This window comes from Cyprinodon variegatus, unplaced genomic scaffold (assembly GCF_000732505.1).
Source record: "Cyprinodon variegatus isolate N-32 unplaced genomic scaffold, C_variegatus-1.0 Scaffold776, whole genome shotgun sequence".
Lineage (NCBI taxonomy): Eukaryota > Metazoa > Chordata > Actinopteri > Cyprinodontiformes > Cyprinodontidae > Cyprinodon > Cyprinodon variegatus.
In genome coordinates, this window is record NW_015151229.1 from 149,200 (window position 1) to 176,595 (window position 27,396).

General features: G+C 36.5%; 3 protein-coding genes across 4 annotated transcripts; 1 reads left to right on the plus strand and 2 right to left on the minus strand.

Moving 5' to 3' along the window:
• Positions 1 to 323: 323 nt before the first annotated feature.
• Positions 324 to 5,825, minus strand: LOC107098420 (dnaJ homolog subfamily B member 9-like). Of its 2 annotated transcripts, none has more exons than XM_015396095.1 (3): positions 5,694 to 5,825; positions 5,175 to 5,415; positions 324 to 1,661 (listed from the first exon to the last, which is right to left on the minus strand). In XM_015396095.1, the coding sequence occupies exons 2-3, from the start codon at positions 5,389 to 5,391 to the stop codon at positions 1,168 to 1,170; spliced, it is 711 nt and encodes a 236-aa protein (XP_015251581.1). In that variant the 5' UTR covers positions 5,392 to 5,415; positions 5,694 to 5,825; the 3' UTR covers positions 324 to 1,167. The 2 variants fall into 2 exon arrangements, with proteins under 2 accessions (XP_015251581.1, XP_015251582.1); XM_015396096.1 differs by having other exon boundaries at positions 5,684 to 5,763.
• Positions 5,826 to 6,539: 714 nt separating this feature from the next.
• thap5 (THAP domain containing 5) lies at positions 6,540 to 10,896 on the plus strand. Its single transcript, XM_015396093.1, has 3 exons — positions 6,540 to 6,729; positions 9,560 to 9,746; positions 9,887 to 10,896. Exons 1-3 carry the CDS (start codon positions 6,644 to 6,646, stop codon positions 10,595 to 10,597), a joined length of 984 nt encoding a protein of 327 aa, XP_015251579.1. The 5' UTR covers positions 6,540 to 6,643; the 3' UTR covers positions 10,598 to 10,896.
• A 4,704-nt stretch (positions 10,897 to 15,600) lies between these two features.
• LOC107098425 (arg8-vasotocin receptor-like) lies at positions 15,601 to 20,130 on the minus strand. Its single transcript, XM_015396104.1, has 2 exons — positions 19,317 to 20,130; positions 15,601 to 15,759 (listed from the first exon to the last, which is right to left on the minus strand). The coding sequence occupies exons 1-2, from the start codon at positions 20,128 to 20,130 to the stop codon at positions 15,680 to 15,682; spliced, it is 894 nt and encodes a 297-aa protein (XP_015251590.1). The 3' UTR covers positions 15,601 to 15,679.
• Between the last annotated feature and the right edge of the window lie 7,266 nt (positions 20,131 to 27,396).

Genomic DNA, 27,396 nt, shown 5'->3' on the forward strand with positions numbered 1-27,396 from the left:
GATCACCAGGCACCACCTTCCTCTTTTAAAAGGGTTTTTCCAGATGAAGCAATGTTATGGTTTGGAAAAGTGCGACCTCTAGTGGTATGTTCTGGAACAACGAATAGCTTGAACATAGAGCAATAACATATTTTCCCAAGTAAAAAAATAAATAGCATAAAAATATACCTGAATTTTGTTTCCTATCCTACAGTTGTATCTTCATTTAGTGACAGAATTTGCAAATATTTCTCAAATCTTATAGATGGTTTTATGCAATCTGTACAATTGTTTTTTTGGTTAGAGGGGAAAAAAGCAACATACAAACACGTATATGATCTCATGTTTTAATTACTTTTTAAAACATTTTGCAATCCACACTCAGCACACACACATACACACTTATCATACACAAAGTGCAGACGTTAGACAATGACATTTGCAGAGCACTGTCTTTCAATCATAGGCAACATGAAGATCAAAGGTGCTAAATATTGCACATTCTTATCAGTTTGGGAAACTTAACTTGTCAGACCTTCCAGCTTGACTGAGAAATGAGTTACTGTAGCAACACTATAAGCTGCCTGCTGCTCGCTTTCCCAGTCTTTATCATGGGACTGATGTTAGGCTCCTACCCTGACTGAGTGATGGGAGATGCATTCCTACAGAAAGAAACTTAAAATGAGGTAACAGTTGATGGTGGCCATCCTGCACACTTTCCAGCGTGTGACCGCAGCTAAATTTCCTGAAAGTTCTTTGCAGTAAAATAGATGTTCATTTGTGATCTATTCAAAGTTTGAAAGTACACGTGCATTGCTTGATTAACTGCTGTATTAAAGATACTTTCTGAGAGGATTTTTTTGCCTTTCTGCTCTTGACAGAAAAAAGAGCAATCATTAAAATTTTTCCTGAGTGTCAGGCCATGCAGTCATAAACCGAAGCAAACACAATGAACAAGAAAAGATGAACAGAGGAGAGATAATTGGATGGTCCTACGACTTATTCCCATGCAATAAACAATAAAGTGGTTGAGTTATTGCTTCAGAACAGCTGCTTGCATAACTAGCTTGGAAATTTGTTGATAGAGAAATACGCAAAGAATTACAAAAGCCAAACCAAGTGATAAATTAACATCTGATTTCAACACCGTAACTGAAATTTGTGCGGAGAGTGTTTTTTCTTCTCGACTCAGGAGCAGTCGGTGAAGGTGGTCACCATGCTCCCCCTCCGCTCAGTCACCGTCCTGCACTGATGCTTCGCCGAGCCTTGAAATCTGCTCTCAGTCCTGGAAGCGTGCGTGTTGAAGGAAAACATTTTTTCCAAGTCCTCAAACATGTCATCAAACAGTCCTCCGCCGAAGCCCCCCTGCTGAAACGCTCTCTGCTGCCTGTTCATAGACTCCTTATGAGCCTGGAAGTGACTATCAAAGTGTCTCTTCTGGTGTGCCTGATTATGAGAGTGAAACTGGTGTTGGTGTCGCTGTTGTTGACCAAAAGGGTCAAAGTCTTTGAAGATGTCATCAAATTTAAAATTGAAGGACTGGTAGTGCTGTCTAAAGTTGTAGTCCCCGCCGCTGCTGCCGCCGCCAGCTCCACTTCCTCTGAAAGCCTCTCCTGATGAGGCAGCTTGGCCAAACTGGTCATATTCTCTCCTTCTCTTATCGTCTGATAATGTCTCATAAGCTGAAAGAGAAACAGATTTCAGGTAAGAATCTTTAGTTTAACATAATGTGTCACTAGATTTTAAGTGGAAATAAAATGGTTAACCACAGCAAGTTAATTCACGAGATTGTGTCTTACTATTATCAATAATTATATTACAAATGTGAAAAATATAAGTGGAAAATTAAAAAAACATTTTTTTTCTTCTTTTTTTTTATAAAAAAACATTTTTATAATTTTTTGGCAAGGCGCCACCATGTTGCAGTAGTGGTGGTCAATTCAATTCAATTTATGTATATATATAGCACCAATTCACAACAAGTGTCATCTCACACAAAACATGCTTGTAGCGACAGTGGGAAAGAAAAACTCCCCTTTAACAGGAAGAAACCTCCAGCAGAACCAGATCACAGTGGTGATGTCACAGGGATGGTTGATGCTTCAGCTAGCAGTTGACTGCGTAGGATATAAGGCGATACCTCAAAACGGTAAAACACAAATTTAGGTTTGATGGAAGATGAAGCTGAAAGGACCCTTGAGTGTCTAAATCCCATTGCTTATGCTTTTGAGCCCATTCGGCTTTAAACTCAAACCTTAGTAAGGAGAGAAAGGGCAGTGTTTCCTGACTATCCGCCCTATCGTAAGGCAATGCACATGCACAGACTGCCGGAACATCAAGGGTTCCACATAGATATGGTCATCTGGACCTGCTAGGGTAAAAAAAACAACTAATACTGGTACATGTGTTTGGGGCGTAGAGGGTTGGCAACGCTACCAGGTGTGGATGCTGGTCCCCGATGCCCACAGTGACGGATTCTCTATTACCAATGTTTGGCACATTTAGATTTCTGTGCTGAGTGAAGAGATCAGAGAGACCGGACATTTCTGGAATAAGCCTGCAGGATGGTGAGGGAGAGCTCGGACCTTAGGATAACCTGACTGCCTGCCGTGGAAAAGGGGAATCATGGTAAGAAATAAACAATTTCTCTGCAGGTTTGGACCCATTGGGGTAGCCTATGGCTAGTGGACCCTATGCTGCAGAGGTATCAATCCTGACAGCTGCTGTTTGAGTTTTATAAAAGTGTCTTTAATAAGAAATAACAGGGATAAAGTCTGAAAAGTAGGTTCAAGTGATGGGAGTGGGTTTGGAGTTGGGGCACAGTTGAAGATTTAGTACCTGCGAATTTAACTTTACCCCTCTCTGCTTTGCGTGTTTTCACCCTGTTACTACGGCAGATTGTTGCTGTCCTGCTGTCAGTAGAGTTCAGCTTATAGGCGGTGAAATTAAAAACACTTGGAGCAGCTTCAGGCTTTAACTGGCTGACCGATGGACCGCTAGCTTTCCAGACTCAAAAGTCTGCTGCTTTACATATTCTAGAAAAACTCATAAAAACAAAACAAAAAAAAAGATAAAACAATGCTACTTTTTTTATTTTATCTTTATATTTTTTCACAATTTTAATGTAATTATTGATACTAGTAAGACTTAATCTAATGAATCAAGTTAGTTTGGCCATTTTGTTTCCAAAAGTTTCAATTAATGAGGTTTTAATAAAACTATTGATCCTTTCCTTCCACTTAAAAGTGAAAAACAAACTTATCTGTAAAATTAAACATTAAAGTTTGTGGTTGTAATGTAATTTAAAACCCTAAAAGTTAGTAAAAACGTTGCAGCAAAATGAGATTACAAAGAAACCCACTTCTTTTCTTCATACTCAGATATTTCCTATTATCTTTGAGCAATAACACACATCACAGTTAATTCTTCTTGACAGTAATTCCTCTACATGCGTTTTAAAGATCATGTAGCGTTAATATCATAGGGTTTATACACATTTCCTCTTTTAAATTACCAGAATTTTCCAGGTACAGGTTGTAAATATTAGTCAGTTTTTCTGAAATTATGCAATAGTAAAATTGTTTTGTGTATATTTATATTCAAAAATGTTTGTAAAAAAAAAACTACTAGTTAGTGAAACTAAGAAAAGGGCTTCTTCTGGAATTGTCATTAATTTGGTGTTTTTTCCCCCCATAAAAATGTTTTTTATTTATTAGGCTTGTTCTATATTTACAATAGTAACTATGCCAAAGATAAAGGCTTATACGATGAACATCCTGGTAGAAGAAACCAATTTTGAAAAAAAAAAAATAATACATATTTTTTGAAAAATTTACAGGAATTGAGATTGTAACAGCTTAGAACAGAAGTTCCAGCTAATTCTTAATCATTAATCAAGGGACAGTACACAAAGCTCATCTTACTGCAAGTCTTCTTCAGAGACATGATATACCACCAATCACTTTAAAGATAACAAAAAAAACAAAACACGATGTTTTTTTCAAATCAAGATTATCCAGAACTAAATGCTAATCCCATGCCATACCAAATCTATTTTAAAGCCTGGCAAAATGCATTTGGGTAAATGCAGCTGATTGTGTTTATTACATTTTCTTATGAAATTTTCCTATATAAAATAATAAAAAAAAAGAACTAGTTATTAAGTGTATTATTTAGGGCTGCAACTAACAATTATTTTGCAAATGGATTAAGCAGTCAATTATTTTTTATGATAAATCGATTAATAATCGGACAGTGAAAGGTTCCTTAAAGAAGATTTTTTACATAATGAAACTAGGTGAAACTAAAACTTTTCTAATTGAAGAGTTCTGGATAGAACATAGTGGGTTAACAGATGAAAACATTTTTTTTATTTATCTTAAATACAAAAAGTTTATATATTTTATTTACAATTTTGATGTAATTACTACTCTAAGTATGTGGCTCTATCAGCTAAAGCAGGGGTCTTCAATGTTTTCTAGGCCAAGGACCTCCAAACTAATAGCGAGATGGAGCAGGGACCCCCTAGTTATATATATTGTATTAAATTGTGTTATATCAAACTGGTCCTATAGTCACTCTATTACAGTAAGGTGATGAAAGTAATTCCTCTTTTAGATTATGAAAGTATTTCTGATTCTGATTCCTGGTTGATGGGACAGGTGTTGTGAATGAAACGGTGCCCAGCTTAAAAGAGCTCCTGTGTGTCGCTAAATGTGTGCATTGATGACTGAAAGACATCTTCTGCCTCCTTTTATCTGTTTACTACAGTGTGTTGAATCCCCGTTAATGTGTATTTAAAGACATTTCAATCAGTGGAAAAAATGCAGGGGGGGAATATAAAAAAAAAAAAGTCTAATCAACCAAAATTTTTGTGACCCCCATGCAGTACCTCCATGGAACCCCTGTTGAAGACCTCCGAGCTAAAGGCATGTTTTAGAGTCTCTATACTCCAGTTAACGATTAATCAATTACTAAGGTAGTTGACGATTATTGCAATAATCAATTAATCCGATTAATTGTTTCAGTGCTGGTATTATTTATACTAAATATATGTATTATCAAACACACACACACAAAAAAAAAACCCTTCCAAAGACCTAAGAGGAACACAAACACAACATATTTGCAGGGCAACTAGTAAACAAAACACTTCCTTGACATAACAGAAAAGCCATGATGAATCACTGGCTTACCCTCTGCAATTTCTCTGAACTTGGCCTCTGCGTCTGCGCCCTTGTTTCTGTCAGGGTGATACTTCAGAGCCAGCTTGTGGAAAGCCTTCTTGATCTGGCGCTCCGTGGCATCTCTGGGGACCCCCAGGATCTCATAGTAGTCTCTTTTGGCCAGGATGAACTCCGAGATGAGCAGAATGTGGACCGCAAGCAGCAGCATGGACTGAGCTGTGGCCATACTTACTGTTATCACACCCTTTGGCTATAAAGGAAGGACAGAATTGGGTACAGAATGCGTAAAGTTGGCTTAAACAGTGGTTACTTTTGAGAATAAAAGCATTTTCACTATACTTCGGTTAGTTTTAACGGAAGAAATAACAAGCTGATGAGGAGTACACTCCAGAACAGACTAGAAACTTTCCGTTATAAATAGTAATAGACTATTTTATTGATACATACACTTACAAATAAAGCCTTCCTATGATATAGAGAGTGTTTGTATTTCCCTATCAGAGAGTTGGAACATTTACCTGCAATTACCTGCAAAAGAAGAGACGGACAGCCTCGGGGATACTTATGTCAACCGCCGATAACAGCTCCAGCTGATGCAAAACGAAACTCAGCAGCTGTAGCCTGAAAAGCATTCCTGAGCCTCAACAACACGACTCGCTTTTCTATTGGTCCGTTTCCGAACACACTGACTCTGAAGGCTGTGATTGGTGGAAACCGTGCGCACGTGGAGCTTCAGAATTTACTAAAAGAGTAGAGGAGTACAAAGATTATTACTGACGTTTTGATCCTGTTTTCGGGCGCAATTTTTATTTATCCATTAAAGAATAATTTTATAGACGTTTTAATATGTTTTAGCTGATAAATGGGGTAGATTTAAACGTATATATATATATATATATATATATATATATATATATATATATATATATATATATATATATATATATATATATATATATATTTCAGTTCCAACGTTTTACAATCGTTTTGCAACTGCTTTATTTAAAAACAAAACTGAAAAATCTTCACAGCTGCCTGGTAACGGTTAGGTAACATTTTGGAGGGTGCGCACCATTAGGCAGCCGGCGTGGCGGTTTTTTTAACAAAACCTCATGCGGGGCTTGCCTGTTCAGATCCACTAGGGTCACTCAGCACAACATTTTACTTAATTTTGTTTGGCTGTAAGCTAGTACATCCGAAAAATAAATACATTATAGAGGTTATCTTTCATATCCGGGTAGTTCATCACTCTTTCTTAGCAAACATCTCCTCCCCACGTCTCTACCAGCTAGGTCACTCCCCGGCTGCCTGCTACGGATTCAACCTACTAATGTTGGGAACGTCACTTCCATCTTGTGGAACCATAAACCGGAAGTGTACATTTTTAAGAATTTTCGCGTTAAAAAATCCATAACCGTGTGGTGTTTAGTGTTTTTATCTCATATGTATAGGTCTCTTCATGTTGTTTTAAAGAAAAAATGCCACGCTACTGCGCAGTAAAGCTTTGCCGAAACCGTGGGGGCACTTTATCAAAACAACACAACAAGAGAATCAGTTTCTATCCGTAAGTTTTCTGTCTGTTTAGGCATAGGTTTTGCAGATTTGACTAGTGCCATTAGACTTTATTGTTCTTTATGTTCACCATGTGATTCTTTCAACAGCCTTTTTTCGTACAAATTCGAGACAAACTTCTGTAATAATGGAGCAGTTAGCTGATATAAATATATTTTAAGTAAAAAAAAAAAAAATGCATATCCTCAAAATTAAAAATGTGTTTTTCATTCATTGTTGACATTCCTGGTTCCCGCACACTTAGTCAGACATCTTAAAAAGGTATTTTTTCTTGCTGCGTTAGTCCAAACAGGGGTGTAGCCAGAAATTTTTTATAAGGGTGGCCGAAAGCGGATAGGCACCAGAACCTCAGGGTCAATCGACCCTTTTCCAACAGGAAAAATAACGATCAAAACATCCAAAGTTTCTAAATAAAGACAAACTATACTTTCCTACAGCCTTTGCTAACAAATAGTTGCATATATTTAAACATCTGTAATTTCTAAATAAAAGGTGTAGTGGATAAAACATCCGTTTTGAGTTCTGGGGCGTAAATCTTTTCCATTGTCTTTACTTACCTACTTGTATCAATACACATTCTGCATAAAATTAATATTTACAAGCACTAATATCTACATAAATTGATTATTCGAGACGTTTTTATTAAAATTGTTATCTTTGATTTCACTGAAGACTCCCAGATGACTTGCAGACACATAATTTTCTCTTTACCCCATATAACACAAAATCTAGCTCTGAATTCTGTACTTATCATCTTTGATGTTAGTGTATTGATGTGTATAATTAACCACAAAAAATTTTAATGTTTTGAATATTCCACTTAAGAGTATTACTGCTGCCACTGAATTAGAGGGGAAACAATTGGTAGGGTTGACAATGATTGGCTGGCCCTCCATCTAGCCCCGCCCCTGCGTCCAAAGGCATGATTTCATTATAATCAGGGACAGGATGTGAAGAAAAACTATTTTATGTCATCAGAATCTGCATCTTAGTCTGTTGCATCCTCTGATTCAGTTTTTGTTGCATCCTCTGTTTCAGTATCTGTATCTCCATATGTTCCGCCTGTGATTTGATCTGTTGGTGTGTTTCATTTACAGTTGACACACCTGGTTCATTACACTTTTTGTCACACTTATAACCTTCCTTTAAAGGTTCTTTTTTCTTGATTAGTTGGTCAGCAGGTGGGGGTTCCCTATGACCAAGGACTGGGACCATTTTTGTGTCTTCAGAATCTCCATTTTCCTTTTTTGTGTCTTGTGGCTGAATTTGCTTGTGTGTCTCAATTACCGCTATCAGACCAGAAATATCATTTTCTAGATTTCCAGCCTTACAGGTCTTAATTCGCCCTGTATCTTTTCTAAAGTAGGAATCAAGTTCCTTTTTCATGTCACTGAATTTCTTCATGGCAGAATTTAATGCTTTTACAATTTTTTTTTTTGCTTCTCTTAGTTTAAAGTGGCAAACTTATTCAGTTCCAAGGTTCAAAAGTTGCTTTGAAATCCTGAATCTTTTATTTAAAGTTCTGTCAACATTGTCCAACTCTGCAATCCACTCTCTCCCTCTTTGTATGTCTTAGCTATTTTAGTTTGATATGAAAGTTTGCCTGTCATCCTGTTAGCTTCTTTTTCCAAATTCTTGTTACCTTTTCTCAACATTTTCATAAGCTTGTGCTTACTTTTCAATATCATTGGATCTATTGGTTCCACTGGTTGTGAAGTTCAGCATTTCTTCGGGATAGAGCTTGAAATTTTTTCATTTCTGCGACCATTTTCTCAATGATAACCTGGAAATCTTGCTCTAGCTGAAGCTTCTTCATCCTTTTTTCGTACTTGCTGCTTAACGATTTTCAACTTTCATCTGATGTTTAATTCGGAGTAATTTGAGAAAACGATTTGTCAAGATGTTCATGAAGTCCACAGAGATCTTGGATCATTTTCTTATTCTTTATAAGCAGTTCTTTCATATGATAGAGATCACTTTTCTTAACCTGGCAAAACATTGAGATTTTTCTGCTACTGTCACCGAGCTAGAATACCACAAAGACGTCTAAATTCAGTGGGATCAACGCCACTTATGTGACAAGTGGTGGGCGGTCAAAGCCTTCAATGCCAGCCTAAAATTGGTCAGAAACACTAACCTATATTCACAAGCTAAAATTTAATTTTCTTCTATCCAACTGTATTAATTTATTTCAAAGAATCCATTCTCTTAATTTTGTAGCTTTTCTGTTACCTGCACTGCTTCCATATTTTTTTGTCCAATCAGATTTCAGCCTTAGTGTGTTGCTATGTCAACCAATTCTGCGTCTCCAGGGCCTTTCAGGCCCAGCCAATATCCCTCAGAATCCTCGTATGACATCTAACATGAAAATAACCCCTTCTGATAACCCCATCCCATCATGCCAGCACAATGTTTAACCAAGACTCGTAATCCCACTTTCCTGATCATGTTTGTAGCTTTATAAATAGATGCAGACATAGAATCACCTTTTTATTCACTGTACCAACAGAGAGGATGCAAATATTCCAATCAGATAAGCAAATTTAAAATGGAATATAAGCATTTTTTGCAAGTTAAATGTTCTGAATAAGCCTCACCAGTGACGCAAAGCATCCTTTGTTTTCCAAAACAACGGGTTTAATTCCTGATGGAATATATAATCCATACTTCTATCTCCTGCATTTATATTAAGTTAGAAGAAATCTGTAAGTTAAAGAAAAGAAAGAAAATCCAAGGATTGTACATATAAGGATTTATTTAATTACAGTTCATCATATTTGCAGTGATTTATAAAGTTCCTTTGTTTTTCTCTTTCTTCACAGTTTCCCTTTGCAGGACAAGCCCAGGCTCCAAAAATGGGTGAACAACATGAGGAGGGGGGAATGGACCCCGAGTCGACATCAGTATCTATGCAGCGAGCATTTTAGTGAGGACTGCTTTGATATTCGCTGGGGTATCCGATACCTGAAGAATACGGCCATCCCCACCCTTTTCCCCTCTACCGGGAACGTATGTAGCAACTTTTACAAATGATAAAAATATGTTTTCTAGCATGAGTTACAAATGTTATATTTACTGTGTCATAAATCCACAATTGATATATTGGTGGTGGTGACCTAATTTAACTGCGGTATTCTCTTTCATCCAAGGATTGTGAAAACAAAGTTTCCCTTCAGAGTCCAAAAGACGGACTTCCTTCAGAGACTAAGGACTCAGAGTCTGTCCCCACTAAGATTCCCCTTGTTTTAAGGAAAACGTACCCAGAAACACAGCCAGACTTAAATGACAATACTGTTACAAAACAGTCGCCAACGCTACTCAAAGTCCCTCTTTTACCAGAGTCTGCAATCTCTTGTCCGTCAAGTCTCCTTGAGACATGCACTACTGTTTGTCAGGTAACATTGGACAGTGGAGTTTCAGCAGCATCCTGCCTCACATCATCGATATCTTCTGAAGAGCAAACTGACTCCATCATGGAGTTGTTTGGATGTGAAACACTTGGCCCTTCCTTCACCAACAAGAAGCATATAGGTGGCATTTCCTTTCAATCACAGCAGAATCTAGAATCGATTAAAGACAAACATCCAGGGAGCCTTTTGGAAGAGACAAGGCTAAGTGATGGAGAGCACACTTTGGTCCACGAGCACTCGTACTGCAGACCAGACACTGACAAAGATGAGCTGTTGAGTAAGATCTTGAGTCTGCACGCAAAGATTTTGGAACTGGGTCGCAGAGAGGAGAGCACTGTGGCTAAAATTCACAGTTTGGAGAATGAGATTGCGCTCCTGAAGAGGGATGGGGCCGTTTTTAAAGAGAAGCAAAAGATTTTAGAAGATTACATATCATCTATTTTACTCTAATCCAGTGTTTTGTTACATCTCAGTGGATTGTCTTTTTCTGCAAAACTGCTTCAGTAACCCATTACTGCAGGTCTAATCATGTCCACATGGTGGCACTGTTTCCCTTTTCACTCCTTTACAATTGCATGTATAATTTTTTTGTAATATGAGCAGCACTTTTTTATTTTTGCATAAAAGGTCCTAAATTTTCATCATGTTGTCTTGACTGTGAAAGTGTTCTATGATGTGCTGTTTTGTGAGGGTAAGGGAAGGGTGGGGATTTGATCTTTTATGTTAATTTTTGTATATCCATCAGGAAAAAAAAATAAATAAATAAATAAAAAAAGGTCCTAAATTTCCAGTCAACAAGATGATGTTATTTATACCAAACTATCCTAATTGAATACTTACTGGTGAATTTCAGGATGTCATTGATAAGTTCATTTATTTTAGTTTTTTGAATATGTTTTTCTCCAAAGGCTTTGTTTATGTTTTTGTCAAGCTTTATTTGTGATGTCAGGGAAAGTATTAATTTCACCACTTTTAGGGGCTGTTTGAGAATTTATTAAGAGGAAATGAAGAGTATTAAAACATGTTTGCTTCTATGTTTGTTTTATTCTTTTCTGGTCAAATATCATTTGTAATAAATGAAAAAAAAAAATATATATATATATACGGTATATATATATATACATATATAAATTAGGCACAAAAAAATACACACTTTTAAATTTCAGTTTTACCTCCACCTGATGATCATAGTTAAGATAATCTGATCTTTTTCTTCGTCTACCATTTTATGTTTTGAATTGGACATTTTAGGAATACCTTTCTTGAAAAATGTAAGAGCACTACAGTTTGACAGCTGAGCTGACTCAGAAAGGGCCTGGATCTAGGCTTTTTAAAGATGCCTGGATTGATTTCTTCCACTTGACCAACGGATCCCAAACTTTTGGTTACATTGGTTAAATGTTTAACGTAATTGAACCTTTTCTCACACACTTAAACTATTCCTTTTGTAAGTTTTACAACACAAAATATTTTTTTTGGAAGAGTGTTCATTGCACTTGGGCTGAAACAATTAATTGGATTAATCGTGACTAATCGATTATTGAAATAATCGTCAACTAATTTAGTAATTGATTAATCATAAACTGGAGTGTAGAGACTCTAAAATGTGCCTTTAACTAACAAAGCGACCCCCTTAGAGCAGTAATTATACCAAAATGTAAAAAAGAAAAATGTGTAAACATTTTGGATTTAAGATATAAATCTTTTTAATTTGTCAATATGTTCTATCCAGCATTCCTTAAGTGGAAAAGCTTTATTTTCACTTGGTTTAACTTCACAAAAAGTCTTCTTTAAAGAATCTTTGGCTATCTGATTATTAATCGATTCATCGAAAAAATATTCATATTAATCGATTTGCAAAATAATCATTAGTTGCGTTTTATTGTATAGTAACTGTATTTTATGTTTATATCTTTTTATTTTTGTTTGAAACACCCGAATATGCACATCATTTAGTGCAATTTTACAATATTTTGTAAAAAAATTAAATCAGTTTTTATGATCATGGGTAGAAGTAGTTCAGTTAGCAGTTGAGTAGGCTTTTAGCCTCTTACTATTTTAACGGCTACTTTTAATTTTTAGTTGAGTAAAGACATAATGAAGTATGCTGCTTTAAATGTTTTGGGTTCTTTACCCACCTCTGACCCTAGATGCCGTTAGGTTTCTCTCCAGGGCATGATGATGCCCTGTATCATGTGTAGCATGCAGGAGGTTCCTGGATTATAAGAGAACCGCTACCATTGAGCTCCCTCAATTAAGTGATCTAAATCCAATAGGACACCTTTGGGACGTCATGATTGCCCATCTCATACTATCAGGTCCAACCTTAGTTTGTTCAGGATCTCATCTATGCTCTATAATTGTGCAGCATTGTACCAAAAAAACTTCTGTTTTTTGTTATTTTGTCCTGACTAAATCCATAGCATTCTTTTTTTTTTTTAGCAAGGTCTATGACCAAGATGTAAATGTGTTATAAATACACTAACATGTCACATTGCATCCCTCCAATCAGCAGTGACTTGTCGCTCCGAGCTTCTGCCTAAACACTTTGGAAATTTGAATAATTGATGCCGGCAAAGCATGACAAGGCTGTGAGATAGCGAGTCATTTCCAGGGAGCCGCTTCCGCCAGTTTGCAATTCGATTAGGTTTGGAGATACGGCTAAGCGGATTGGCTGAGGTCAAGCCGAGGTCTTGAGAAAAACTTTGTGAAGAAATCATCTGTTGCATTAAAAGTCCTCAATTGACTCAGTATTACTTTGTAGCCACATCTGCTCTAATGATGTCTTTCAGGATGAATCATAAGATAAGATTTTATGCATCCTTCATATAAAACTCTACCTCAAACATGCAAATAGGTTAAAAAAAATGCATCATCTGAAAAAAAACGTAATGAAAAGCTAAATGAAAGTATGGTGGGAATACTTTCTTAGAAACCTCACTGACCTTTGCTGCATTATTTCTAGTCTTGACTCTGCTTTCATATTCAGGCTTTTAAGAAATAAATTGCTGCTGTATTCCTTTTAACCCATGCATCTTAGAAAGCTTCTTTCTCCTATTAAATCTGCAGTGATGGTTTTAAGCAATGCAATTACGTGAACACAAACCTGCTGCAGGATTTATCTCCCCCTGCTCCACCCTTGGGCTCGGAGTTAGTCACCGTTGTATTTTGGCTGCATGAGAGGGCTAATCTTATTTAAAGCAGAAATAAAACAAAATGCCAGAGGGTCTTTGGTTACACTAAGTTTTTTATCTTTTTTTTTTTACCTGACATGAAAATAAGAATACATTTTGTATCAGACGTTTCTCTTCTCTGTGCACACCTGATTGTTTATCATCTGACATATCGGCAACGTGTGTAAAATAGGTGAGGCAAATAATAAAACTATGCTGGAATGGAAAGACATCATTTATAAATACCATTCCCAAGAAAACCGTAAGCCTGCTGAGATTTTCTGTTGGAATAAGACGAGTTCTTATATCTAACAATTAAACCAAGATACCATGGACAATAGTCATGGGTGCTATAATTAAAAAGCAGGTTATCAAGAGAATCCATAGTTTAATAAGAAGTAAACCAAATGGCTTATTTAAATTTCATGTGATAACCCTTTATACATTGAGGCATGGTGGAAGTTTCATTATATTGTGGGATAGATACGTAACAAAAAAACATAGTTATAATGCAGCCCAACTTGACCAGATCAATTCATTGCCTTGATTAAATCCATAGAAAGCTGGTAAGTATTCAATATTTGAGGTTCTTGGAGGTGTTTTTCAGAAACTGTAGGGAAGCAGTTAAAAGAAAGCTCTAAAGCTATGTGGTGGATCCTTCTACCTCCACCGCAAAGTTTATTTAATTTCATAGTTCTGCAAATACAGATCAGCTGGAGGTGGAAGAATCCAGGAACAAACCAGTTTCCCAAGAACTGAGGGGGAATTTTGTTTTAGTTTACTTTAGTTATTTTGTCACCTTAGTTAATTAATTGTGCTAAGTTAGAGTTGTTTTAGTTATGTTTTAGTTTGCATGGACTTTTTTTTTTTTTTATTGCTTCTCTGTTATATTGTGCCTCCCTCATGTGGAACGTTTAGGTTATTCCACCCCTATTTAAGTAGCCTATGTGCTTTATCAGAAGGTTGGGTTTTTGTTTGAGTTGATTCGTCTTCAGTTGACCTCAGTTGAGTTGGGACCAGATCCATCTTATTTATTTAAGCTGTTTTTTATTGCTTGTGAGCCTTTGTTAACAATTTTTGACACTATTAAATATAAGTTGTTGTTTTTTTTTTCAATTTTCAAACACCTTTTGTCCTTATTTAAGTTTGATCCTTCACAAGCTACATTGAAAACTTATGCATTCTTGTAAAACCCTTGTTGGTGACAATAATTGCATTACTAGTGCTATTTGTGGTTGTATTTAATGCTGGGAGTGTCTTTTAGTTACTGGGTAGAGCTTTTGTTTTCTCCTGAAGAAAAGAGAAAGATCTAAAGACAAAAATTATGTTTTTTTTTTTTTTCTGTTCTTACCTGTAGCATTTTGAGATGTTTTGATGGAAAGTGCAGTATAAATTAAAATATTATTATTATTATAAAATATGCCCAGACTTCTCCAATGTTTTATTTAGCAGGTATGACATCCTGTTGTTACATATTGTAAAATCTTCTTTAAATATTTGGATATGAAATTCTATAGAAGTTAATATAGTTATATAGGCAATATTTTATAGACAATATTTTTGTTCTCTGTGCTTTAGAAGGATTTTACAAAGTAAACAACTTTGATGAATGTATTTATGGTGAAGCATCAGATCTTCAGGAGTAAAAATTGTTGGATGAAGTTTTCAGATTTTACCCAATTTAAGAATAATGTGCAATGTTCCCCATGGGTCTTTATATGCAAATAGGTTGATATGTTTCTGGAAAGAAAGGCTCTTTGTTTTTAAAGAGAATAGTAAAAGAAGCAGAAAATAAAAATGATTCATACTCTCTATGATCTTGGGGCAGGGGGGGACAAAACGTTTATAAATGTTAAAATAAAATGGCATTAGCAAAATTACTTAATCTGATATTTTAAATTTTTCATCATTTACATGTGTCAATCTAATTGTGTCCGTTTCTATTCCTAGCCTCCATGCGTCCTGTTTATTTGCACATGCTGATAGGAATCATAATCAATGTTTATGTCTCTCGTAGTTCATTTTCTTTTTCATCTTTATCAAGCAGGAAGCAGTTTTGCTACTTCAGTCATTGCATCTCCTCCTGAAAATATGAAGCATGTCGGAATATATTTGTGTCGTTTCTTTGCTCGTTTCCCGCTGCTTGTTAAATCCATGCCTTTTTGTTTCATAGAAAAGCAGCGTGAGCTTATTTTTATACAAAAGGAGAACACAACAAACGTGCCTTTCTTCTTCAAAGTCTTCTCCGTGCAGCTGAACATGGAAAGTTTTCTCCCCGATTGTCACAGGTGGGAATTTTTTCAGAGACCTTGTTAATTATTTCTCTTCTTCTGACTCCTTTCATTTAAGGCCTGTTTTTTCAGCTGTAGTACAGATATATCCAAGGGTTGGTGCAGCTGTTGAGACTGGCGAGCAGCATGATAATTGAAAATATTGGACCTGCAAGACAGAAAACACAAAGAAAAAAAATATGTGATGAAACATGGATATCACATCCCCCAACTGAGCAGGGTCTTTTATGCACAAGCTAGATAGAGCACCCATTTAGGCAAAGCCTAACTAACAAGAATATCCTTTAAAAAATTATTCACTTTAGTTATTCCATGAGAATTATCAAAGATTAATCACTTTTAATGTTTTTTTTTTTTTTTTTTCCAAGTATATCTGTTAATTTAGCTGGATTTCAAAAAAGTACCCCCTTGGAAAATGTCAATATAAGATGACCAATAAAAAAATCTATTATGTTTTGGTTCCCTTAATCATGGGGAAAACTGCTGACTTGACAGTTTACCAGCAGTCCCAAAGAGAACGCCAAAAAATGTCATTATTCAAAAAAACCTGCTTATACTTATGGAAAGTTAGGTGGAAGGAAAACCTGGTAGAAAGAGGCATGTGAGCTATATGTAAACTGGATGTACAGCTGGAAGAGTATGTGTCCAGATCTGCCACACATTATTTTACTAAAGAAGCTTTGTGAAGTTTTCAAATGATACTGCCACCTGTGGCCAAAACATAGAACTGCAGCACTCTTCTGCTCGTTCTCATTGTACTTGCCAGTATTTGAAAAGGCTTTTTTTATTCCTTTTTCTACCTTATGTGGAGCAGAGGCGTAGCCAGAAAATCTTTATAAGGGTGGCCAGGCAATAACCAATGTACACTGAGGGATGACTGAAAGTGGATAGGCACCAGAACCTCAGAACAGGGGTGGATCTAGATGGGTGGCCAGGGGTGGCCATGGCCACCCTTAGCTAATCCATGACCACCCCTACTATTTTTCCCCCTCTAATACAGATGGTGGCAGCAGTAATACTCTCAAGTGGAACATTCAAAACATTTTAATTTTTCATATAATAACATTTACTTGACAACAAACCAATGAGGTTAATTATGCACATCAATATACTAACATTAAAGATGATAATTCATACTCTTTTCGAAACAAACTTTTGTGTTATATGGGGTAATGAGAAAAAAAAATCTCTGAAAAGTCATCTAGGAGTCTTCAGTGAAATAATAGATAAATAACTTTTTTAATAAAAGCTTAATAATCAATTTGTGTATATATTAGCACTTGTAAATATCAATTTTATGCAGAATAATTGTTGATAAAAGTAGGTAAGTAATGACAAAGAAAGAGATGTTCGCCCCAGAACTCAAACCTGAAAGAATTGTATCCACTATACCAGATGTTTAAATAAAATGCTTCTATTTGTTAGCAAAGGCTGTAGGAAAATATAGTTTGTCTTTATTTAGAAAATATGGAAGTTGTGCTTGTTCATTTTCATGTTGCAACAGTGTAGATTAACCCTGAGGTTCTGGCGCCTATCCAGTTTACATTGGTTATTGCCATTGACATTACTTACTTTTATCAATAATCATTCTGCCAAAAATGTATATTTACAAGTAATAATATCTACATAAATTGATTATTTAATGTTGTTATCAAAATAGTTATCTATGATTTCACTGAATACTCCTATATGACTTGCAGAGAACATCATTTTGTCATTACCCCATATCAAGGGCGTAGGTTTGATTTGAACTTTGGTAGGGACACTATTGGTCTGGTGTCATTGGTGCTATGCAATATGCATGCCCTTTTTTATGCTCGATGTGAGCATCCATACTGATAAGAGGAATTCATTGTTAAAAGAGAAAAGCAACAATTTGCTCCGTTAAAAAAAATGTTATAAGCTCTACACTCATTAGATGCTGTTTATCAATGTTTGAAGTATCACCGGCTCTGATGAATGTGGAATTAGGACTGTTTTCCACTTTGAAAACGGTTTCATTTGAACCACTAAGAGAGAAGGTAAATACAGTATTTTCTTTTGAAGATATAGAATTGTGCAGAGTTAAACCCCACTCTAATATTTGTACCTACTATTCTCTCTCTGTATCAAGCAAAATAATACATTCATTAAAATATTAACTTCACTATAAAAGTAGGACATCTGGGCTGTAGTTACTCTGTGTAGCAAATTTCATGTATTTCATCTGGGGCTGAAAAAAATGAATCATATTAATTGATTATTTCAATAATCGTCAACTAATTTAGTAAGGGATTCATCATTAACTGGAGTATAGAGACTTTAAAACATACAGTAATATAAATGTAAAATGTGCCTTTCCCCACAGAGCAACCCACATAGATCAGTTATTATATCAAAATTGTAAAAATAAAAACAAAAAAAACGAAAACAGTAATATCAACTTAATATCGGTAAAAAGGAAACACTCACATTTTCTCTTTTAGTTGGCTGTGGCTAAGAATCAGAAATGTTGATGGCTTACAGCCTTTATTTGCCCATTTTTCCAGCAGTCTTCAGAACTCCTGGCTGACTCAGAATATTTTGTTTTATAAAAGAAAAAAAAAGGTTTTTGTTTTTTAGTATACATGATATTCATTTTTTTTATTGGGACTAGTTTTGTAGCCTAATATTTATTGTAGTAACCACTGCATTCTAGTGTGAATAAATTTTCAATGTTGTGCTCCAAGCACACGCGGACTAGAAAACAGCCAATCAAAGAGAGAAGGCGGAACTTAAGGCAGAACAACCAATGAGAGTTGAGTTAAACAGCGCAGCACAGTTCCTTGCGCTGCTACATGAAAGGGACAGGAGAGACCAGGCAGAGGAGCTGCGAGAGGAAAAGAAGCCACTCCTGCAACAACTACTGCTGTAAATTATAAACATGTTGCTCACATCCAATTATTGGTCGGGACAATTAGGTCGGTTCAAAATTTTGGTAGGGACATGTCCCTATGGTCCCTATGCAAACCTACCAACTTAAAATGTAGTTCTGACTGTTGCCTCCATCTGTATTAGAGGGGGAAAAAAATGGTAGGGGTGGACAATGATTGGCTAAGGGTGGCCATGGCCACCCCTGGCCCCCCATCTAGCTCCGCCACTGATCTGGAGTTGAGCTGGATTCCAGTCGCTTCGGAATATTCACAAAATCCATCTTGAATATATATATATTAACATGGAGATGCTTGACATCACATCCGCAGAACAGCGCCCAAAGTACATTCAAGGAAAAATAGGCTCATAGATGTATCGGCCATTAAATATAGATGCTTCAGTCTGCTCATCGAACAATGTTTTAGTCGTAAAGGGTCAAATAAAAAGGCTATTTTAAACATTTTTTGTAAAACCTTCCAATTGTCTCTTTAATTAGCTACTGAATATTTTTATAGAGATGCTGATGTCATGTCCCAGCAACACTTGGTACCTGCCCAGACTAACAAAGATACCACTGTTTTTCTTTTAAAGCTGCTATAGGAGGAAGAAGTAAACCATATTTTAGACAAGCTGCAGGTGAGGTTTAGAGCATTTTTTTGTCATAAAGATAATCAATTCCTAAAAAATGTGTGTTTAAAATGCACCTTTAAGAGAAATAAGAAATAATTCCATAATTTATTAAAACTCTTGGTTCCAGGCCAGGGTTTTACATCCCAATGAACCCTGCACTGGTAGAAAAAAATGGAAACCAACCTTGTGTAGGGGCACTGCTTGGGCTCCATGCAGACCACAACTGCACAACAAAGAAAGGACTCCAGCAGACTGTATATGCCATTATAATCACAAAAGTCATCTTCACTGTTTTGAGCATAGCATTGGAGACCCCCTTGGTGCCTGTGCGTCCTGACTGCAGAGCCTTCCTCTTCATGTTGAAGTAGATAGTTGTGCATATTCTCATCTGGCAGTAGAGCAGAATAACTGCAGGAACAGCAAACACTGCAAGGGTGATCCAGCTGATGTAGATCTTGCTCCCCCAGGGTTCAACGAATGTCGCCCAGCAGTCATAGAGATTGACTTCCACCTCCTGGAGGGAGAAGATGAAGAGCTGCGGAGAGCTGAAGACCAGGGAGATGAGCCACGCTGCGCCAATGGAGACGTACCTTCTGAAAGAGCCCTCTAGAAAGGAAACCATAGGCATACAAACTGCATGGTAGCGGTCTATAGCCATGGCCACTATCATATAGGCAGAGGCGAACATCCCGACCACCTGTAGGTATTTTACGAGGCGGCAGAGGAAGTCCGTCCCGCGAAACCTGTGCGTAATTTCTATGGAGAGCTGCGGCAGGACTTGGAAAAAGGCCACCACCAGATCCGCAAAGCACAGATGCAGGAGGAAGAGCTGGGTCCGAGAATTCCTCTTCCTCCTTTTCCAAAGGGTGACTAAGAAGAAAAGGTTTCCACATGTTGCAAGCACAAAGATTAACCCCAGGACTCCGGCTCTGAGAAGCGCAAAGCGGACGGTTTCGTCTTCCTCGGACGCCGCGCTGCTACCGCTTGTTGAATCCATTTGGATGGAAATGTTTCTCTTTCTGATTTATTTGTGGTCAATAATCTTTTAAATTGGTTATTTTGCCTTTTGGGAGCAGCATTCTTGTGCGCACCACTGAAACGCGTCGCAGGTGTGAGTGGTGACTTTGAAACAGGGAAGGAGGGGGCTGGAGGATGAGTAATGTTAACATTAGGACAGATTTAATGATCACAATTTACTTGAAATTAATAAAAAAATATTAAAGCATTTAGGAAATAATATAGTTAAGCTTTGCATTTAGCTTTGCACTTCTACAAACTCTACTGGGATTGTGTGAAAGTACTGCATAACTGTGATCATCAAAAGACTGAAATGTAAGCCCAGTATTCTGTGCAGAAGATAGACTTTATACAATCTGTTTTAAGAACTTTTACTAAGACATTTTAATACATGAATAATCTCTAAACAGAAAAACCCCAACACTGCTCCAGATTTAAAGGTGTAGAGGTTGATCTTTTATTTCCGGGTGGATCATCTAAATAAGTGGTCCTCCTAGTTGTCAATAATTCTGGTGATATGTGTGCGTAAGGCTGTCTAAGGGCTGGTTATACTCCTGCAGCAGTGCGTAGCAGTGAGCTTGACGCAAACATTTTTGATTTATGCTCAATACTGAAGTGTGGTCTGCACTATTCGCTGAGCGTCTAGATACGGCCGAGGCGGTGAGGAAGTGGGTGTGGGTTTAGTCCAACAACGGAGGGACATCAGGGCCAACTAGCTAACTAGTTGGACTAGCTGGTCCAACTTCACGAGTTGTTTTCAGCAATTTCGGTCAAAAAAACAAAACAAGCCGGCCTCCTGTCTGCGGCACTGTCTGCGGTAAGTTACAATTTGGAAGAGGTGCAGCGGAGCGTGTGCGGAGGGATCGGGGACACCTATGCAGTGGACCTGGTTTCGAAGTATAAATCAGCCTTTAGGCGTATATATGTGGTGAGCTACTGTATGGTTTCAGCCAGTCATTGAGGCCCACCTTTCTCACCGCCGTTCTTTGAAAATGGCAGAGGGTCGAAAGAGAAAAAGTGTATGAGCAGAAGAAAAGGCCTCAGAAGACTAATAACAAAGATGGTGTAGCCACCATGCCGTGTTACTTGCCCTTGCTCTAGATCAGGGGTCTTCAACATTTTCTAGGCAAAGGACCCCCAAACTGTTGGCAAGATGGAGCAGGGACCCCCTAATTATATATATTGTATGAGATTGTGTTCTATCAAACTGGTCCTATAGTCACTCTATTACAGATGGAGTAATGTAACGAAAGTAATTCCTCCTTTAGATTATTAAAGTATTTCTGATTCTGATTCCTGGTTGATGGGACAGGTGTTGTGAATGAAACGGTGCCCAGCTTGAAAGAGCCCCTGTGTGTCGCTGAATGTGAGCATTGATGACTGAAAGACATCTTCTGCCTCCATTTATCTGTTTACTACAGTGTGTTGAATTAATGTTAATGTGGATTTAAAGACATTTCAATTAGTGGAAAGAATTGCAGGTGGGAATACAAAAATGATCTAATCAAGCAAAATTTTCGCGACCCCCATGCAGGACCCTCTAGGGGTCGTGGACCCCCTGTTGAAGACCTCTGCTCTAGATAGTGATTGAGGGATTTAGGGATTAGGGCGGAACATCGGGCACAGTAAGCATGTATGGGCTATGAGAAAAGCATGTTTTAAACAGAGCATGCATGAGGAGAAATGGGCTCATGCATGTTCTCACAAGTGCAACTTTTTAAAGTAAAGAGGGCGGGTCTTTTAAAAATTACCTTTAAGTTTATGTAGCCCTCCTGGAAAGTAACCCTCCACCCCGATTCTAGTGTTTTATTAAGGATCTCTTTACTTTATATTGATCAACAAATTGTGAGAAGCTTCATGTATCCCTGCTGGAAATAAACATCCCCACACCATAATAGCACCACCACCATGGTTTGCTGTGCTCGGATTACAGGGGCTGAATAATTGTCTAATTCTAATCTAATTTTCTGCTTGACTAGAAGAAAAAAAATATGTCTCTTTCACAACTGCACACAACTCTGTGGTTTTAGATGAAATCCCCTATAAGATATGTTTTGTAGGACACTGAATCTCTCTTCTCTGTTGTAGATTAAACCTGATTGTTAGCACATCAGGTGGATGTCAAAGTAGACCTAAAATTAGTTTGGTGCATAAAAGCCTTTTGTGTTCAGTCTTCAATACAACCAACGCTATCTCTGTTTGTTTAACTGTATATAATGACATCTTTTTTTTTTGTCCTCTTTCAGTAAGTTGCAGCTTTTATATTGTACGTGTGTCTGAAGGGGCAAATGAGTGGGAATCTACTGAATCACACTAATGGCTAGTTGGTTTGTTTGCTTTAATTGCACTTGAGGTTGTTATAAAAGATCTTTCGATGATTTTGAGAACTCTGGGATAGAAACCTGGCAGAAAACGCCAGCCAGCCTTTTACTGGACTATAGATTTGCCCAAATGTCAGCCATTTAAAAAAAAAATCACTATTCAAAGATTGGAAAATATAAATCCTTAATTTTTAGATTTTTAGTTTTTCCATTAAGGAGATGTTTGATTGGCAAAATACCAACTGGAAGATTTAAAAGATCTCATCTAGTTTTAATCCCAAATCCGTTTGGATTAGATGACGAAAAATCTTGATTTATTTTAATATTTCATGCAATTAAGCTTAATTTGCTTTTACCTTGCTTTGTGTGCCATCTTTACTGTTACAAGAGGAGCATAAGCACATCTCAGCCCAGTGGTCGATATACATACAGTGCAGCTACCATTGAGCAGTTACTCCACTCATGTCAAATTACACCTAATCTATGCTCTCTATTTCATGGAAGGGAGCTGGTATAAGTATAGAATTTGCACTTTCCCTCTCTTTTTCTTCTTTTCACATGATTTTCAAAGAACTGAGCCAAATTGTATCTTTTGAACCATCAAAAATCAATATATCATATTTCTTTTAAAAGCATTATTCACAAACTTTACACCAGCGTTGCATATAGGAACATCTTTCTAGAGAATCAATTCTGCAATCTGCTAAAAAAAAAAATTTGTTCTTTTTTAAAGTAAATTATTGTTTTTAGCAATTTGCTTATTAAGTATCACATATTTATGTTTTATATTGACCTTTATTTTGTATTTTTCCTGTTTGATTTTTTTCAAATTATGTGGGATTATTACTATTAATATCAAAAGGTCATACTGAACGGGAAAAATCTTGCAACACTTCCCAGTTTCATGCCAACAGAATGCAAAAGAAATGATTTTTCTTATATCTATGTTTTTAGGTTTAAATATTCCAAATTTGCTTTACTTGCACAACTCATTTTTAAATAAAACCGCATTTCTAAATGTTAACCCAATAAAGTAACTTAGCCTTAAAAATGTGGTTTAAGCACTCTTGATTTCAACCTAATTTAAAAGCTTAAGTCACACCAAAAAATGTTTATAAGAACAAAACATTTTATAATTGCATTTTTTTCTTTACTACTTGTTTTGTTCTCATCCTTGAAATCCTTCATTTTCAACCACTATCCGTTTCTTTCTTTTTCATTTTACACTTTACACAGAAAACTTTCAATCAAAAATTAGTAAAATAAAAGGCACATAATAAATGAGCAGGGATTGATGTCATGCATAATCAGCTATACATGACATTTTCAAAGTGTGGATGTCTTTTGATCCATTTATATAATGTCACTTAAAAGGGGAGCTTCACCAACAGAGCTTTGGCCTTCATTTTTGATACTCCCACCAAGACTCTGGCTGTTTCTTATCTTGCAGATATGAGCAGACCCTTCTTATGAACTGTAAAGATTGAGTGCATGCTTCTGAAGTTGAGATTTCTCCTCCACACAGGTATGAAAATGGCTCCTTGGGAATCTTAGAACAGATTGTCTTATAGACATTAAGCACAAAAATTGCTTCTTTTAATTTCTTATTATTTTAATCTATAAAAACCTAAAGTAAAATCGATGTATAAAGCTGTATCACCATATTGAATATTTAATGACACCCTTTTAAATGATTTAAGTTAGTACTATTTCTGTTTTTGTCTCTATTAATGGTAAATAAAGAAAACATAATCTTCATTTTGCCAGCTCCAGTACCTTTTCAAGCCTAAAGATTTGGTCTAGTGGAGTTTATTAATATCCGGCAGCAATAATCCATGCTGGCTTGATTTCATGTACTGTACACTGAAGTGGAAAATTAAGCTTCCACTTGGGACAGTGATGTGCTGATTGTTAGGGAGCAAAGTTCATATGAAGTAGCATTTGTCAAAAATTTCAAAGACAGGAATCTGAGATTTGTCTCTAAAAAAGATGCAAAGTTAGAACTTGCACAAATTTATATGCAACTCAATAAAATGGATCATATTGCATCTGATTGGGAGGAATTTGGTATCACTTTTGTCATATTGACTCAACAGAAAGGTCAATGTACCAATCTATTATTCCAACCGAAAGTAAAGTCATCAATAAAAATTTGTGTTTTTCTTTGGGAACAAAATGAAAGGAATTTATTAAGAGCGTGTCATGATCTTGGCACTGATGACTGGCTTAATTGCTCATTTCATTCACCTGTCTAACTCTGCTCGTTTTGTCATTACTGCTCATTATTGGCGTTGCCAGCGCCCGATTATTCTTGAGCTTTTGGTGTGAGAGTTTTGTGGCGTTTCTAAGGCTACGTTCACACTGCAGGCCTTGATGCTCAATTACGATTTTTTTGTGAAATCCGATTTTTTTGCATTGCTGTTCACATTTCCAAATATATGCGACTTGTATGTGATCTCCTGTGTGAACTGCATTCATACAGCTTAAGTGTCCCGCATGCGCAGTAGAGGACGCAATGACGTCACAAGCCAACGTGAATCTTGTTTACGGGAGTAAACATGGATATAGTGCTGGAGCGCATTTAGCGATCTTTCCCAACCTTAAAACCTCAATCTTTTCAAGAGGGTTAAACATAAATATTGCTCTCCGCATAATCGTCCACCATGGTGTTTGTTTTTCTTGCCGCTTCTTTGTAGCAAGAAGCAGAATAGTGACCTACGTCGGTTACTAATGCCGTTTAGGTCGGATGAATGCGACCTGGCCGTTCACACACAGGTTGCATTTGAAAAGATCAGATTCGTATTGGATTCAGGACCACATAGCCAAGTGGCCTGGGTCAGATTGGAAAAATCGGATCTGTGTTGTTCAGACAGCCATTAAAAGATCAGATCCAGGTCACATGTGGGCAAAAAAAAAAATAGCATTTGGGTCACTTCAGGCTGTGGTGTGAGCGTAGACTAATAGTGTTCTGATTGCTTGATCCTGACCCGTTTCTGACCCGTCCATCAAAGACTTTGATGAAGATCTGCCTCTTGACCCTGTGGATTATCTAGTGATGGTGAGATGAAGCCTCATGAGGCATTGAACCTTTTGGCCAAATTGCTTCAACAATCCCCACAGTTCATGAGACTTCGTGTGAACATGTCCCCACCTACTGGTGGAGTGCAGATCTACAGTTTGTAATAAAATCTGTGATTTTTTTGCAATTGTTTTTCTTGTGTTTTCCTTTGACATTGTTAGGGATTGGTGTGTATGATAAAATCTTTTGTAAGTTTTTTTTAAGTGTAAAATGTCTTAGAAGCGAACAATCATTTAAGGTAAACAGTTTTTCTGCTATTTTAATGAAATAAGGTCAAACAGACAGTGAAAGTGCAAATTGGGCAATGATGAGCAAAATGAAAGTCATTTTTATTCAAACATGATAGTTTTTGCACGTTTTTTGGTTTTAATCGGGTTGGAAGTTATATGTTCCACCAATCTTTTGGCTAAACGAGCTAATTGAATTTGGCAGTGTTTTTACTCAATCTATATTTTTACCAATACATTAGTCACATTAGCCAAAATACTAAAGCATAATCTCAAACTTCAAAAGTCTAAGTTGGTTCTTGAACCATCGACCTCAGAAGTGAAAGACAATGTCTTACTGCAGACATCACCAACATTGGCCATTGGTAACCTTTAGAAACAGACAGCAATATTACTTCACACTACTGTGTCCAATGGCTTGTTCAGATTTTGAGTTTTAACCAACTAGATTGGTTGTTTTTCCAACCAATCTATTCTTAGAATATATCCAAACTCTATCCAACTGACTGTAACTCTCCTACAAACTCCCACATCTTGACTCAGTAGTGAGGCTGTTAAAATGCCTGTCGAAGTTCTTGCATCAGATAGTCAAGCTACATTATTAAGTATCAAATCGGGCAAGTCTTGTAAATTACATTTATTATTAGATATATATCACCTATTAGTTCAGCTTCATAATAAGAAATGTTTTGTTCAATTTGTCAGGATTCCTGCTCATGTAGGGATTGAAGGAAATGAAGAAGTAGATATATTAGCTAAACAGGCCTTAAAATCAGATATTATTAACTTAAGTATTCTTTTAAGCAAAACTGAGGGTAAATCTATAATTCAGAATAAAATCTGTAAGGTTTGGTAGGAACAATGGAATAATAATGACACTGGTAGAGATTTTTTTATAAAATTCAAAATGCTGTGGGGGGTAATAGTTGTACAAATGAAAGGAGGAAAGAAGAGGTAGTCGTATTGGACTTAATATTTCTCTTTTCAAAAAAGGGAAGCGTGAAACAGAGACTTGTAATTACAGTAATCAGATGGAAACAGTGGAACGTGTATTATTAGAATGTAATAAGTATTCACAGGAACGTCAGCACTTAAAGTCAACACTAAATAGAGAAAAATATGATTTTCAATAATAAACCTTTTAGGAAGTAAATCTAATTCTGATAGAAATCAGTTGACTTTATTCTTTATTATTGTATTATTACTGTATTACTGTATTATTTAATCGTATTTAAAATTAGAATATAAGTGTGTGTACGCATGTGCATATACACATACTAATTTATATGTGAATATGTATGGATGTTGATTGATAGATATTATGCAGATTCGTGCATACCATTGAGGTATGTATTAATAACTTTCCTCTGAGGCTCCAAACCGTGCATTACTGCTTTTAAGCATGAACTCAAACAATACATTGACACCATACAATTATCAGAAAATAAGAAAGCAATCAAAACTCGAGAAGCCTTTGTCCTTTTTAATCTTCTTATTTAGACAGCTGTTTCCCCCTAGCGTTAACTTTTATTTATAGATGTACTATTTTATTTTATTTTTTTGTCTTTCTTCCTTTCTGTTTCTTGTTTTGCACAAAACGATGACTTGACTGTTTACTT